General features: G+C 50.2%; 1 protein-coding gene across 1 annotated transcript in view; it reads right to left on the bottom strand.

The window, feature by feature from the left end:
* Positions 1–215: 215 nt before the first annotated feature.
* The window catches only part of LOC110517176 (mastermind-like protein 3), a 307,782-nt gene continuing 291,178 nt past the window's right edge, over positions 216–16,819 (bottom strand). Inside the window, exon 6 of the mRNA XM_036971891.1 lies at positions 216–1,811. Coding sequence (XP_036827786.1) covers positions 691–1,811 — 1,121 coding nt within the window. The 3' untranslated portion in view covers positions 216–690. The remainder of the gene's footprint in view (positions 1,812–16,819) is intronic.

Raw genomic sequence — 16,819 nt, 5'->3', positions numbered from 1 at the left:
CAGTCTCATGTCTCTCCTGTCTTGTAGTCAGTCTCCTGTCTCTCCTGTCTTGTAGTCAGTCTCCAGTTTCTCCTGTCTTGTAGTCAGTCTCCTGTCTCTCCTGTCTTGTAGTCAGTCTCCCATCTCTCCCGTCTCTCCTGTCTTGTAGTCAGTCTCCTGTCTCTCCTGTCTTGTAGTCAGTCTCCTGTCTCTCCTGTCTTGTAGTCAGTCCCAGTCTCTCCTGTCTCTCCTGTCTTGTAGTCAGTCTCCTGTCTCTCATGTCTTGTAGTCAGTCCCAGTCTCTCCTGTCTCTCCTGTCTTGTAGTCAGTCTCCTGTCTCTCCTGTCTTGTAGTCAGTCTCCCGTCTCTCCTGTATGAACCTATGGGCCCAGTTGACACACTGCTAAAGGGTTGGGTTCAAATCACGGCCCAAAAGGACAAAACCAAAATCACTTCCCTTTCTTGAATGATATTTCACAACCACCAGACCGCGTTTACCATTAGAGGCCTTTTAAATACCGTGACAGTACACACACACACACACACACATATAAATACACGACACAGAACTCTTCCTGTCCGTTCTTTACAAAGCAGAATATGCCGACTGTCCGTCCGTCTGTCCAGTTCTCTCGTCTCAATAAAGTTTTCCCCACGCAGTTTTGTCGTTAGTCCCTCCAGTAAAAACTCCCCACTACATTTCCAGCTCTGCTATTGGTTGGGGAAGAACTCTTCCATCCAACCGTCACTTGAGTCCAAGTCCGCCCCTGTCCCGTCGGCCAATCCGAACCCTCCGCCCGACGGCGCCACCTGCCCGCCAACGTATCCATAAGATGACAGGTCCTGACTAGACGTCCTCTGGTAGCCCTGAGGCTGACCTCCGACCCCTACCCCTCCTTGTCCCACATACCCTCCTCCACCGCCAGGGCCCACCCCCATCGCCGGCCCCTGTCCAAAGGCCCCCATGTTGGGCACGCCCTGGCCCATCACCCCCTGTCCCGGCATTACCATGGGTCTGGGCTGGTTGGTCCTTGGCTGTCCTGGTCCAGCCATGCCCGCCGCAGGGTTCATAGCCCTGGGGTCCATGGGCCCGGCCATGCCCGCCGCAGGGTTCATAGCCCTGGGGTCCATGGGCTGGCCCTGACCCATAGCCTGGGGGTGGCCCTGTGGGTGCCCAGGGAAGTGTTGCTTGGCCAGGCGTGGGTGTGGAGGCTGCTGTCCGGGTCCAGGCTGCATGGAGCCGTAGCCCCCCTGGGCCGAGCCAAAGCCCACCATATCGCCTGTAGTCCTGCCTGGTCCTCCTACCCCTCCTGGCCCTCCCATCCCCTGGAGGGACTGCCCCTGCTGGGGTGGCCACCCTCCCATCCCTCCCTGTGGTCCTCCTCCTCCCGGTCCTCCTCCAATTCCCAGCATGCCCTGCAACCTCTGGGCCTGGGCTTTGGGCGGCCCCTTGAGGGGCTGCTGGGACATGGAGTTCATCATCATCCCCTGTGGTCCTCCGTATCCTCCTCCACCTCCAACCCCTCCTCCCGCCTGCCTCTGGACCTGCGCCGCTGGGTTGTGTCCTGGTGGAAGACCCATGGAGGCCTGGACGCTTTGGTTCTGGTGCTGCATCATTTGGCTCATGGAGGGGTTGAGGCTGTAGAGGGACTGCTGGCCGGCTCCCTGCCCGCCGTAGGGGAGGCCCATGTCGAGTTGGGGACCCACCGAGCCACCTGGGATGCCCTGGTTCATCTGGACCATCTGCTGGTTCTGTTGTTGTTGTTGGAGGAGGCGGGTGGCGCGGATGTTCTGGAGTGCCTGGCTCCTCACCGCCATCTCCTGGGGTGATCCTGGTGGGACAGAAAGGAAAGAAGAGAGGTTAGAGAGAGGAGAGAGAGGGGAGGAGAGAGAGGGGAGGAGAGAGAGGGGAGGAGAGAGAGGGGACAGGAGGGGATGAGAGAGAGGGGACAGGAGGGCAGGAGAGAGAGAGAGGACAGGAGGGGGGGAGAGAGAGAGGACAGGAGGGGGGGAGAGAGAGAGGACAGGAGGGGAGGAGAGAGAGATGACAGGAGGGGAGGAGAGAGAGGGGATAGGAGGGGAGGAGAGAGAGGGGACAGGAGGGGAGGAGAGAGAGGGGACAGGAGGGGAGGAGAGAGAGAGGACAGGAGGAGAGAGAGGACAGGAGGGGAGAGAGAGGACAGGAGGAGAGAGAGGACAGGAGGGGAGAGAGAGGACAGGAGGGGAGAGAGAGAGAGGACAGGAGGGGAGAGAGAGGACAGGAGGAGAGAGAGAGGACAGGAGGGGAGAGAGGACAGGAGGGGAGAGAGAGGACAGGAGGAGAGAGAGGACAGGAGGGGAGAGAGAGGACAGGAGGGGAGAGAGAGAGAGGACAGGAGGGGAGAGAGAGGACAGGAGGAGAGAGAGAGGACAGGAGGAGAGAGGGGACAGGAGGGGAGAGAGAGGACAGGAAGAGAGAGAGGACAGGAGGGGAGGAGAGAGAGGGGACAGGGGGGAGGAGCGAGAGAGGACAGGAGGGGAGGAGAGAGAGACGACAGGAAGAGAGAGAGGACAGGAGGGGAGGAGAGAGGGGACAGGAGGGGAGAGAGAGGACAGGAGGAGAGAGAGAGGACAGGAAGAGAGAGAGAGGACAGGAAGAGAGAGAGGACAGGAGGGGAGGAGAGAGTGGGGACAGGGGGGAGGAGCGAGAGAGGACAGGAGGGGAGGAGAGAGAGGGGACAGGAGGAGAGAGAGAGGACAGGAGGAGAGAGAGAGGACAGGAGGAGAGAGAGAGGACAGGAAGAGAGAGAGAGGACAGGAGGGGAGGAGAGAAAGGGGACAGGAGGAGAGAGAGAGGGGACAGGAGGAGAGAGAGAGGTGTGTTAAAGACCAACAGAGTGGTCACTGAGGTTTCTGTGATCAATTTGTCCTTTTATTCACAGTTTGATTACTTCTTATAAGGTCACCAATATTCCACATGTGAAGTACACAGACGACGCGATATCTCTCTCTCTCTCTCAGGGAGGAGCAGATCTATCTGTCTCTCTCTCTCTCTCTCAGGGAGGAGCAGATCTATCTGTCTCTCTCTCTCTCTCTCTCTCTCTCTCAGGGAGGAGCAGATCTATCTGTCTCTCTCTCTCTCTCTCGGACAGCGTCTCCGGAACTCTGGGGGATCCGGGACCGGTTGCCAAGGTAACAGGCAGAGACAGAATATTTTTTCAGGAGGAAATTACCAAAGAGGAGTAGTGGAACGATATGGAACGCCTACGACGGTGGGGGGGGGGGGGGGGGGGGGGAGATAGACAGAGGCAGGGGGAGAGAGAGCGAATACGCAGAGGAGAATCTGATTGGTCAGAGATGATATCATCTTCAACAGTGTGTGTGACAAGGTTTATGAGCAGGTGTGTGCGTGTTTGTGCATGCACATGTGTATGTGTTTCCATACATGTGGGTATGTCAGGGTTTAGGTGTGTGTGTTGCACCCCTGTTACTGGTTGACCTGTGGGTAGGGGGGGGGGGGTATATAATATATTACCTTGATACTGGTTGACCTGTGGGTAGGGGGGGGGGGGGGGGGGGTATATAATATATTACCTTGATACTGGTTGACCTGTGGGTAGGGGGGGGGGGGTATATAATATATTACCTTGATACTGGTTGACCTGTGGGTAGGGGGGGTATATAATATATTACCTTGATACTGGTTGACCTGTGGGTAGGGGGGGGTATATAATATATTACCTTGATACTGGTTGACCTGTGGGTAGGGGGGGGGGGGTATATAATATATTACCTTGATACTGGTTGACCTGTGGGTAGGGGGGGGGGGTATATAATATATTACCTTAATACTGGTTGACCTGTGGGTAGGGGGGGGGGTATATAATATATTACCTTGATACTGGTTGACCTGTGGGTAGGGGGGGGGGGTATATAATATATTACCTTGATACTGGTTGACCTGTGGGTAGGGGGGGGGGGGGGTATATAATATATTACCTTGATACTGGTTGACCTGTGGGTAGGGGGGGGGGGGGTATATAATATATTACCTTGATACTGGTTGACCTGTAGGTAGGGGGGGGGGGTATATAATATATTACCTTGATACTGGTTGACCTGTGGGTAGGGGGGGGGGGGTATATAATATATTACCTTGATACTGGTTGACCTGTGGGTAGGGGGGGGGGGGGTATATAATATATTACCTTGATACTGGTTGACCTGTGGGTAGGGGGGGGGGGGGGTATATAATATATTACCTTGATACTGGTTGACCTGTGGGTAGGGGGGGGGGGGGGTATATAATATATTACCTTGATACTGGTTGACCTGTGGGTAGGGGGGGGGGGGGTATATAATATATTACCTTGATACTGGTTGACCTGTGGGTAGGGGGGGGGGGGGGTATATAATATATTACCTTGATACTGGTTGACCTGTGGGTAGGGGGGTGGGGGGTATATAATATATTACCTTGATACTGGTTGACCTGTGGGTAGGGGGGGGGGGGGGTATATAATATATTACCTTGATACTGGTTGACCTGTGGGTAGGGGGGGGGGGTATATAATATATTACCTTGATACTGGTTGACCTGTGGGTAGGGGGGGGGGGGGTATATAATATATTACCTTGATACTGGTTGACCTGTGGGTAGGGGGGGGGGGGGTATATAATATATTACCTTGATACTGGTTGACCTGTAGGTAGGGGGGGGGGGTATAATATATTACCTTGATACTGGTTGACCTGTGGGTAGGGGGGTGGGGGTATATAATATATTACCTTGATACTGGTTGACCTGTGGGTAGGGGGGGGGGGGGGTATATAATATATTACCTTGATACTGGTTGACCTGTGGGTAGGGGGGGGGGGTATATAATATATTACCTTGATACTGGTTGACCTGTGGGTAGGGGGGGGGGGGGTATATAATATATTACCTTGATACTGGTTGACCTGTGGGTAGGGGGGGGGGGGGTGGGGGTATATAATATATTACCTTGATACTGGTTGACCTGTGGGTAGGGGGGGGGGGGGGGTGGGGGTATATAATATATTACCTTGATACTGGTTGACCTGTGGGTAGGGGGGGGGGGGGTATATAATATATTACCTTGATACTGGTTGACCTGTGGGTAGGGGGGGGGGGGGGTGGGGGTATATAATATATTACCTTGATACTGGATGACCTGTGGGTAGGGGGGGGGGGTATATAATATATTACCTTGATACTGGTTGACCTGTGGGTAGGGGGGGGGGGGGTATATAATATATTACCTTGATACTGGTTGACCTGTGGGTAGGGGGGGGGGGGGTATATAATATATTACCTTGATACTGGTTGACCTGTGGGTAGGGGGTGGGGGTATATAATATATTACCTTGATACTGGTTGACCTGTGGGTAGGGGGGGAGGGGTATATAATATATTACCTTGATACTGGTTGACCTGTGGGTAGGGGGGGGGGGGGTATATAATATATTACCTTGATACTGGTTGACCTGTGGGTAGGGGGGGGGGGTATATAATATATTACCTTGATACTGGTTGACCTGTGGGTAGGGGGGGGGGGGTATAATATATTACCTTGATACTGGTTGACCTGTGGGTAGGGGGGGGGGGGGGGGTATATAATATATTACCTTGATACTGGTTGACCTGTGGGTAGGGGGGGGGGGGGGGTATAATATATTACCTTGATACTGGTTGACCTGTGGGTAGGGGGGGGGGGGGGTATATAATATATTACCTTGATACTGGTTGACCTGTGGGTAGGGGGGGGGGGGGTATATAATATATTACCTTGATACTGGTTGACCTGTGGGTAGGGGGGGGGGGGGGTATATAATATATTACCTTGATACTGGTTGACCTGTGGGTAGGGGGGGGGGGGGTATATAATATATTACCTTGATACTGGTTGACCTGTGGGTAGGGGGGGGGGGGGGGTATAATATATTACCTTGATACTGGTTGACCTGTGGGTAGGGGGGGGGGTATATAATATATTACCTTGATACTGGTTGACCTGTGGGTAGGGGGGGGGGGGGGGGTGGGGGTATATAATATATTACCTTGATACTGGTTGACCTGTGGGTAGGGGGGGGGGTATATAATATATTACCTTGATACTGGTTGACCTGTGGGTAGGGGGGGGGGGTATATAATATATTACCTTGATACTGGTTGACCTGTGGGTAGGGGGGGGGTATATAATATATTACCTTGATACTGGTTGACCTGTGGGTAGGGGGGGGGGGTATATAATATATTACCTTGATACTGGTTGACCTGTGGGTAGGGGGGGGGGGTATATAATATATTACCTTGATACTGGTAGACCTGTGGGTAGGGGGGGGGTATATAATATATTACCTTGATACTGGTTGACCTGTGCGTGGGTGGGGGGGGGGGGTATATAATATATTACCTTGATACTGGTTGACCTGTGGGTAGGGGGGGGGGGTATATAATATATTACCTTGATACTGGTTGACCTGTGGGTAGGGGGGGGGGGGGTATATAATATATTACCTTGATACTGGTTGACCTGTGCGTGGGTAGGGGGGGGGGGTATATAATATATTACCTTGATACTGGTTGACCTGTGGGTGGGGGGGGGGGGGTATAATATATTACCTTGATACTGGTTGACCTGTGGGTAGGGGGGGGGGGGGGTATATAATATATTACCTTGATACTGGTTGACCTGTGGGTAGGGGGGGGGGGGGTATATAATATATTACCTTGATACTGGTTGACCTGTGGGTGGGGGGGGGGGGTATATAATATATTACCTTGATACTGGTTGACCTGTGGGTAGGGGGGGGGGTTATATAATATATTACCTTGATACTGGTTGACCTGTGGGTAGGGGGGGGGTATATAATATATTACCTTGATACTGGTTGACCTGTGGGTAGGGGGGGGGGGGTATATAATATATTACCTTGATACTGGTTGACCTGTGGGTAGGGGGGGGGGGGGGGGTATATAATATATTACCTTGATACTGGTTGACCTGTGGGTAGGGGGGGGGGGTATATAATATATTACCTTGATACTGGTTGACCTGTGGGTAGGGGGGGGGTATATAATATATTACCTTGATACTGGTTGACCTGTGGGTAGGGGGGGGGGTATATAATATATTACCTTGATACTGGTTGACCTGTGGGTAGGGGGGGGGGGGGTATATAATATATTACCTTGATACTGGTTGACCTGTGGGTAGGGGGGGGTATATAATATATTACCTTGATACTGGTTGACCTGTGGGTAGGGGGGGGGGTATATAATATATTACCTTGATACTGGTTGACCTGTGGGTAGGGGGGGGGGGGGGGGGGGGGTATATAAAATATTACCTTGATACTGGTTGACCTGTGGGTAGGGGGGGGGGGGGGGGGGGTATATAATATATTACCTTGATACTGGTTGACCTGTGGGTAGGGGGGGGGGTATATAATATATTACCTTGATACTGGTTGACCTGTGGGTAGGGGGGGGGGGGGGTATATAATATATTACCTTGATACTGGTTGACCTGTGGGTAGGGGGGGGGGGGGGGGGTATATAATATATTAGATAGATACTGGTAGACCTGTGGGTAGGGGGGGGGGGTATATAATATATTACCTTGATACTGGTTGACCTGTGGGTAGGGGGGGGTATATAATATATTACCTTGATACTGGTTGACCTGTGGGTAGGGGGGGGGGGTATATAATATATTACCTTGATACTGGTTGACCTGTGGGTAGGGGGGGGTATATAATATATTACCTTGATACTGGTTGACCTGTGGGTAGGGGGGGGGGTGGTATATAATATATTACCTTGATACTGGTTGACCTGTGGGTAGGGGGGGGGGGTATATAATATATTACCTTGATACTGGTTGACCTGTGGGTAGGGGGGGGGGTATATAATATATTACCTTGATACTGGTTGACCTGTGGGTAGGGGGGGGGGGTATATAATATATTACCTTGATACTGGTTGACCTGTGGGTAGGGGGGGGTATATAATATATTACCTTGATACTGGTTGACCTGTGGGTAGGGGGGGGGGGTGGTATATAATATATTACCTTGATACTGGTTGACCTGTGGGTAGGGGGGGGGGGTATATAATATATTACCTTGATACTGGTTGACCTGTGGGTGGGGGGGGTATATAATATATTACCTTGATACTGGTTGACCTGTGGGTAGGGGGGGGGGTATATAATATATTACCTTGATACTGGTTGACCTGTGGGTGGGGGGGGGGGGGTATATAATATATTACCTTGATACTGGTAGACCTGTGGGTGGGGGGGGGGGGGGGGGTATATAATATATTACCTTGATACTGGTAGACCTGTGGGTGGGGGGGGGGGGTATATAATATATTACCTTGATACTGGTAGACCTGTGGGTGGGGGGGGGGGGGGGGGTATATAATATATGACCTTGATACTGGTTGACCTGTGGGTAGGGGGGGTGGGGGTATATAATATATTACCTTGATACTGGTAGACCTGTGGGTGGGGGGGGGTGGTATATAATATATTACCTTGATACTGGTTGACCTGTGGGTAGGGGGTGGGGGTATATAATATATTACCTTGATACTGGTTGACCTGTGGGTAGGGGGGGGGGTGGGGGTATATAATATATTACCTTGATACTGGTTGACCTGTGGGTAGGGGGGGGGGGGGGGGGTATATAATATATTACCTTGATACTGGTTGACCTGTGGGTAGGGGGGGGGTATATAATATATTACCTTGATACTGGTTGACCTGTGGGTAGGCGGGGGGGGGGGGGGGTATATAATATATTACCTTGATACTGGTTGACCTGTGGGTAGGGGGGGGTATATAATATATTACCTTGATACTGGTTGACCTGTGGGTAGGGGGGGGTATATAATATATTACCTTGATACTGGTTGACCTGTGGGTAGGCGGGGGGGGGGGGGGTATATAATATATTACCTTGATACTGGTTGACCTGTGGGTAGGGGGGGGGGTATATAATATATTACCTTGATACTGGTTGACCTGTGGGTAGGGGGGGGTATATAATATATTACCTTGATACTGGTTGACCTGTGGGTAGGGGGGGGGGGGTGGGGGTATATAATATATTACCTTGATACTGGTTGACCTGTGGGTAGGGGGGGGGGGGTATATAATATATTACCTTGATACTGGTTGACCTGTGGGTAGGGGGGGGGGGGTATATAATATATTACCTTGATACTGGTTGACCTGTGGGTAGGGGGGGGGGGGTATATAATATATTACCTTGATACTGGTTGACCTGTGGGTAGGGGGGGGGGGGGTATATAATATATTACCTTGATACTGGTTGACCTGTGGGTAGGGGGGGGGGTATATAATATATTACCTTGATACTGGTTGACCTGTGGGTAGGGGGGGGGGGGGTATATAATATATTACCTTGATACTGGTTGACCTGTGGGTAGGGGGGGGGGGGTATATAATATATTACCTTGATACTGGTTGACCTGTGGGTAGGGGGGGGGGTATATAATATATTACCTTGATACTGGTTGACCTGTGGGTAGGGGGGGGGGTATATAATATATTACCTTGATACTGGTTGACCTGTGGGTAGGGGGGGGGGGGGGTATATAATATATTACCTTGTTACTGGTTGACCTGTGGGTAGGGGGGGGTATATAATATATTACCTTGATACTGGTTGACCTGTGGGTAGGGGGGGGGGGGTATATAATATATTACCTTGATACTGGTTGACCTGTGGGTAGGGGGGGGGGGTATATAATATATTACCTTGATACTGGTAGACCTGTGGGTAGGGGGGGGGGGGTATATAATATATTACCTTGATACTGGTTGACCTGTGGGTAGGGGGGGGGGGGTATATAATATATTACCTTGATACTGGTAGACCTGTGGGTAGGGGGGGGGGGTATATAATATATTACCTTGATACTGGTTGACCTGTGGGTGGGTGGGTAGGGGGGGTATATAATATATTACCTTGATACTGGTTGACCTGTGGGTAGGGGGGGGGTATATAATATATTACCTTGATACTGGTTGACCTGTGGGTAGGGGGGGGGGTATATAATATATTACCTTGATACTGGTTGACCTGTGGGTAGGGGGGGGGGGGGTATATAATATATTACCTTGATACTGGTTGACCTGTGGGTAGGGGGGGGGGGTATATAATATATTACCTTGATACTGGTTGACCTGTGGGTAGGGGGGGGGGGGGGTATATAATATATTACCTTGATACTGGTAGACCTGTGGGTAGGGGGGGGGGGTATATAATATATTACCTTGATACTGGTTGACCTGTGGGTAGGGGGGGGGGGGGTATATAATATATTACCTTGATACTGGTTGACCTGTGGGTAGGGGGGGGGGGGGGGGGGGGGTATATAATATATTACCTTGATACTGGTTGACCTGTGGGTAGGGGGGGGGGGGGGTATATAATATATTACCTTGATACTGGTTGACCTGTGGGTAGGGGGGGTATATAATATATTACCTTGATACTGGTTGACCTGTGGGTAGGGGGGGGGGGGTTATATAATATATTACCTTGATACTGGTTGACCTGTGGGTAGGGGGGGGGGGGGGGTATATAATATATTACCTTGATACTGGTTGACCTGTGGGTAGGGGGGGGGGGGTATATATAATATATTACCTTGATACTGGTTGACCTGTGGGTAGGGGGGGGGGTATATACTATATTACCTTGATACTGGTTGACCTGTGGGTAGGGGGGGGGGTATATAAAATATTACCTTGATACTGGTTGACCTGTGGGTAGGGGGGGGGGTATATAATATATTACCTTGATACTGGTTGACCTGTGGGTAGGGGGGGGGGGGTATATAATATATTACCTTGATACTGGTTGACCTGTGGGTAGGGGGGGGGGGGGGTATATAATATATTACCTTGATACTGGTAGACCTGTGGGTAGGGGGGGGGGGTATATAATATATTACCTTGATACTGGTTGACCTGTGGGTAGGGGGGGGGGTATATAATATATTACCTTGATACTGGTTGACCTGTGGGTAGGGGGGGGGGGGGGGGGGGGGGGTATATAATATATTAGATAGATACTGGTAGACCTGTGGGTAGGGGGGGGGGGTATATAATATATTACCTTGATACTGGTTGACCTGTGGGTAGGGGGGGGGGGTATATAATATATTACCTTGATACTGGTAGACCTGTGGGTAGGGGGGGGGGGTATATAATATATTACCTTGATACTGGTTGACCTGTGGGTAGGGGGGGGTATATAATATATTACCTTGATACTGGTTGACCTGTGGGTAGGGGGGGGGGTGGTATATAATATATTACCTTGATACTGGTTGACCTGTGGGTAGGGGGGGGGGGTATATAATATATTACCTTGATACTGGTAGACCTGTGGGTGGGGGGGGGGGGGGGGGTATATAATATATTACCTTGATACTGGTAGACCTGTGGGTGGGGGGGGGGGGTATATAATATATTACCTTGATACTGGTAGACCTGTGGGTGGGGGGTATATAATATATGACCTTGATACTGGTTGACCTGTGGGTAGGGGGGGGGGGGGTATAATATATTACCTTGATACTGGTAGACCTGTGGGTGGGGGGGGGGGGGGGGGTATATAATATATGACCTTGATACTGGTTGACCTGTGGGTAGGGGGGGGGGGGTATAATATATTACCTTGATACTGGTAGACCTGTGGGTAGGGGGGGGGGTATATAATATATTACCTTGATACTGGTTGACCTGTGGGTAGGGGGGGGGGGGGTATAATATATTACCTTGATACTGGTAGACCTGTGGGTAGGGGGGGGGGGTATATAATATATTACCTTGATACTGGTTGACCTGTGGGTAGGGGGGGGGGGGGGGTATATAATATATTACCTTGATACTGGTTGACCTGTGGGTAGGGGGGGGGGGGGGTATATAATATATTACCTTGATACTGGTAGACCTGTGGGTAGGGGGGGGGGGTATATAATATATTACCTTGATACTGGTTGACCTGTGGGTAGGGGGGGGGGGGGTATATAATATATTACCTTGATACTGGTTGACCTGTGGGTAGGGGGGGGGGGTATATAATATATTACCTTGATACTGGTTGACCTGTGGGTAGGGGGGGGGGGTATATAATATATTACCTTGATACTGGTTGACCTGTGGGTAGGGGGGGGGGGGGTATATAATATATTACCTTGATACTGGTTGACCTGTGGGTAGGGGGGGGGGGGTATATAATATATTACCTTGATACTGGTAGACCTGTGGGTAGGGGGGGGGGGGGTATATAATATATTACCTTGATACTGGTTGACCTGTGGGTAGGGGGGGGGGTATATAATATATTACCTTGATACTGGTTGACCTGTGGGTAGGGGGGGGGCATATAATATATTACCTTGATACTGGTTGACCTGTGGGTAGGGGGGGGGGGGTATAATATATTACCTTGATACTGGTAGACCTGTGGGTAGGGGGGGGGGGTATATAATATATTACCTTGATACTGGTTGACCTGTGGGTGGGGGGGGGGGGGGGGGGGGGGTATATAATATATTACCTTGATACTGGTTGACCTGTGGGTAGGGGGGGGGGGCATATAATATATTACCTTGATACTGGTTGACCTGTGGGTAGGGGGGGGGGGGGGGTATATAATATATTACCTTGATACTGGTTGACCTGTGGGTAGGGGGGGGGGGGTATATAATATATTACCTTGATACTGGTTGACCTGTGGGTAGGGGGGGGGGGGTATATAATATATTACCTTGATACTGGTTGACCTGTGGGTAGGGGGGGGGGGGTATATAATATATTACCTTGATACTGGTTGACCTGTGGGTAGGGGGGGGTATATAATATATTACCTTGATACTGGTTGACCTGTGGGTAGGGGGGGGGGGTATATAATATATTACCTTGATACTGGTAGACCTGTGGGTAGGGGGGGGGGGGGTATATAATATATTACCTTGATACTGGTTGACCTGTGGGTAGGGGGGGGGGGTATATAATATATTACCTTGATACTGGTTGACCTGTGGGTAGGGGGGGGTATATAATATATTACCTTGATACTGGTTGACCTGTGGGTAGGGGGGGGTATATAATATATTACCTTGATACTGGTTGACCTGTGGGTAGGGGGTGGGGGTATATAATATATTACCTTGATACTGGTTGACCTGTGGGTAGGGGGTGGGGGTATATAATATATTACCTTGATACTGGTTGACCTGTGGGTAGGGGGGGGTGGGGGTATATAATATATTACCTTGATACTGGTTGACCTGTGGGTAGGGGGGGGGGTGGGGGTATATAATATATTACCTTGATACTGGTTGACCTGTGGGTAGGGGGGGGGGGGGGGGGTATATAATATATTACCTTGATACTGGTTGACCTGTGGGGGGGGGGGGGGGTATATAATATATTACCTTGATACTGGTTGACCTGTGGGTAGGGGGGGGTATATAATATATTACCTTGATACTGGTTGACCTGTGGGTAGGCGGGGGGGGGGGGGGTATATAATATATTACCTTGATACTGGTTGACCTGTGGGTAGGGGGGGGGGGGGGTATATAATATATTACCTTGATACTGGTAGACCTGTGGGTAGGGGGGGGGGGTATATAATATATTACCTTGATACTGGTTGACCTGTGGGTAGGGGGGGTATATAATATATTACCTTGATACTGGTTGACCTGTGGGTGGGGGGGGGGTATATAATATATTACCTTGATACTGGTTGACCTGTGGGTAGGGGGGGGGTATATAATATATTACCTTGATACTGGTTGACCTGTGGGTAGGGGGGGGTATATAATATATTACCTTGATACTGGTTGACCTGTGGGTAGGGGGGGGGGGTATATAATATATTACCTTGATACTGGTTGACCTGTGGGTAGGGGGGGGGGGTATATAATATATTACCTTGATACTGGTTGACCTGTAGGTGGGGGGGGGGATATAATATATTACCTTGATACTGGTAGACCTGTGGGTAGGGGGGGGGGGTATATAATATATTACCTTGATACTGGTTGACCTGTGGGTAGGGGGGGGGGGTATATAATATATTACCTTGATACTGGTTGACCTGTAGGTGGGGGGGGGGATATAATATATTACCTAGATACTGGTTGACCTGTGGGTGGGGGGGGGGGGGGTATATAATATATTACCTTGATACTGGTTGACCTGTGGGTGGGGGGGGGGGGTATATAATATATTACCTTGATACTGGTTGACCTGTGGGTAGGGGGGGGGGGGGGGTATATAATATATTACCTTGATACTGGTTGACCTGTGGGTAGGGGGGGGGGGGGTATATAATATATTACCTTGATACTGGTTGACCTGTGGGTGGGGGGGGGGGGGTATATAATATATTACCTTGATACTGGTTGACCTGTGGGTAGGGGGGGGGGGGGGTATATAATATATTACCTTGATACTGGTTGACCTGTGGGTAGGGGGGGGGGGTATATAATGTATTACCTTGATACTGGTTGACCTGTGGGTAGGGGGGGGTATATAATATATTACCTTGATACTGGTTGACCTGTGGGTAGGGGGGGGTATATAATATATTACCTTGATACTGGTTGACCTGTGGGTAGGGGGGGGGGTGGTATATAATATATTACCTTGATACTGGTTGACCTGTGGGTAGGGGGGGGGGTATATAATATATTACCTTGATACTGGTTGACCTGTGGGTAGGGGGGGGGGTATATAATATATTACCTTGATACTGGTTGACCTGTGGGTAGGGGGGGGGGGTATATAATATATTACCTTGATACTGGTTGACCTGTGGGTAGGGGGGGGGGGGTATATAATATATTACCTTGATACTGGTTGACCTGTGGGTGGGGGGGGTGGGGGGGTATATAATATATTACCTTGATACTGGTTGACCTGTGGGTAGGGGGGGGGGGTATATAATATATTACCTTGATACTGGTTGACCTGTGGGTAGGGGGGGGGGGGTATATAATATATTACCTTGATACCGGTTGACCTGTGGGTAGGGGGGGGGGTATATAATATATTACCTTGATAATGGTTGACCTGTGGGTGGGGGGGGGGGGGGGTATATAATATATTACCTTGATACTGGTTGACCTGTGGGTAGGGGGGGGGGGTGGGGTATATAATATATTACCTTGATACTGGTTGACCTGTGGGTAGGGGGGGGGGGGGTATATAATATATTACCTTGATACTGGTTGACCTGTGGGTAGGGGGGGGGGTATATAATATATTACCTTGATACTGGTTGACCTGTGGGTAGGGGGGGGGGTATATAATATATTACCTTGATACTGGTTGACCTGTGGGTAGGGGGGGGGGTATATAATATATTACCTTGATACTGGTTGACCTGTGGGTAGGGGGGGGGGGTATATAATATATTACCTTGATACTGGTTGACCTGTGGGTAGGGGGGGGGTATATAATATATTACCTTGATACTGGTTGACCTGTGGGTAGGGGGGGGGGGTATATAATATATTACCTTGATACTGGTTGACCTGTGGGTAGGGGGGGGGGGGTATATAATATATTACCTTGATACTGGTTGACCTGTGGGTAGGGGGGTGGGGTATATAATATATTACCTTGATACTGGTTGACCTGTGGGTAGGGGGGGGGGGGTATATAATATATTACCTTGATACTGGTTGACCTGTGGGTAGGGGGGGTATATAATATATTACCTTGATACTGGTTGACCTGTGGGTAGGGGGGGGGGGTATATAATATATTACCTTGATACTGGTTGACCTGTGGTAGGGGGGGGGGGTATATAATATATTACCTTGATACTGGTTGACCTGTGGGTAGGGGGGGGGGGGTATATAATATATTACCTTGGATACTGGTTGACCTGTGGGTAGGGGGGGGGGGTATATAATATATTACCTTGATACTGGTTGACCTGTGGGTAGGGGGGGGGGGGGTATATAATATATTACCTTGATACTGGTTGACCTGTGGGTAGGGGGGGGTATATAATATATTACCTTGATACTGGTTGACCTGTGGGTAGGGGGGGGGTATATAATATATTACCTTGATACTGGTTGACCTGTGGGTAGGGGGGGGGGGGGTATATAATATATTACCTTGATACTGGTTGACCTGTGGGTAGGGGGGGGGGTATATAATATATTACCTTGATACTGGTTGACCTGTGGGTAGGGGGGGGGGGTATATAATATATTACCTTGATACTGGTTGACCTGTGGGTAGGGGGGGGGGGGTATATAAATATTACCTTGATACTGGTTGACCTGTGGGTAGGGGGGGGGGGTATAATATATTACCTTGATACTGGTTGACCTGTGGGTAGGGGGGGGGGTGGTATATAATATATTACCTTGATACTGGTTGACCTGTGGGTAGGGGGGGGGGGGTATATATATATTACCTTGATACTGGTTGACCTGTGGGTAGGGGGGGGGGTATATAATATATTACCTTGATACTGGTTGACCTGTGGGTAGGGGGGGGGGGGTATATAATATATTACCTTGATACTGGTTGACCTGTGGGTAGGGGGGGGGGGGTATATAAATATTACCTTGATACTGGTTGACCTGTGGGTAGGGGGGGGTATATAATATATTACCTGATACTGGTTGACCTGTGGTAGGGGGGGGGGTGGTATATAATACTATTACCTTGATATGGTTGACCTGTGGGTAGGGGGGGGTATATAATATATTACCTTGATACTGGTTGACCTGTGGGTAGGGGGGGGGTGGTAT

The sequence above is a fragment of the Oncorhynchus mykiss genome, unplaced genomic scaffold (assembly GCF_013265735.2).
Source record: "Oncorhynchus mykiss isolate Arlee unplaced genomic scaffold, USDA_OmykA_1.1 un_scaffold_85, whole genome shotgun sequence".
In the NCBI taxonomy this organism is placed as follows: domain Eukaryota; kingdom Metazoa; phylum Chordata; class Actinopteri; order Salmoniformes; family Salmonidae; genus Oncorhynchus; species Oncorhynchus mykiss.
The sequence above is the reverse complement of the archived record's forward strand: the minus strand, read 5'-3'. Positions and strand labels throughout refer to the sequence as shown.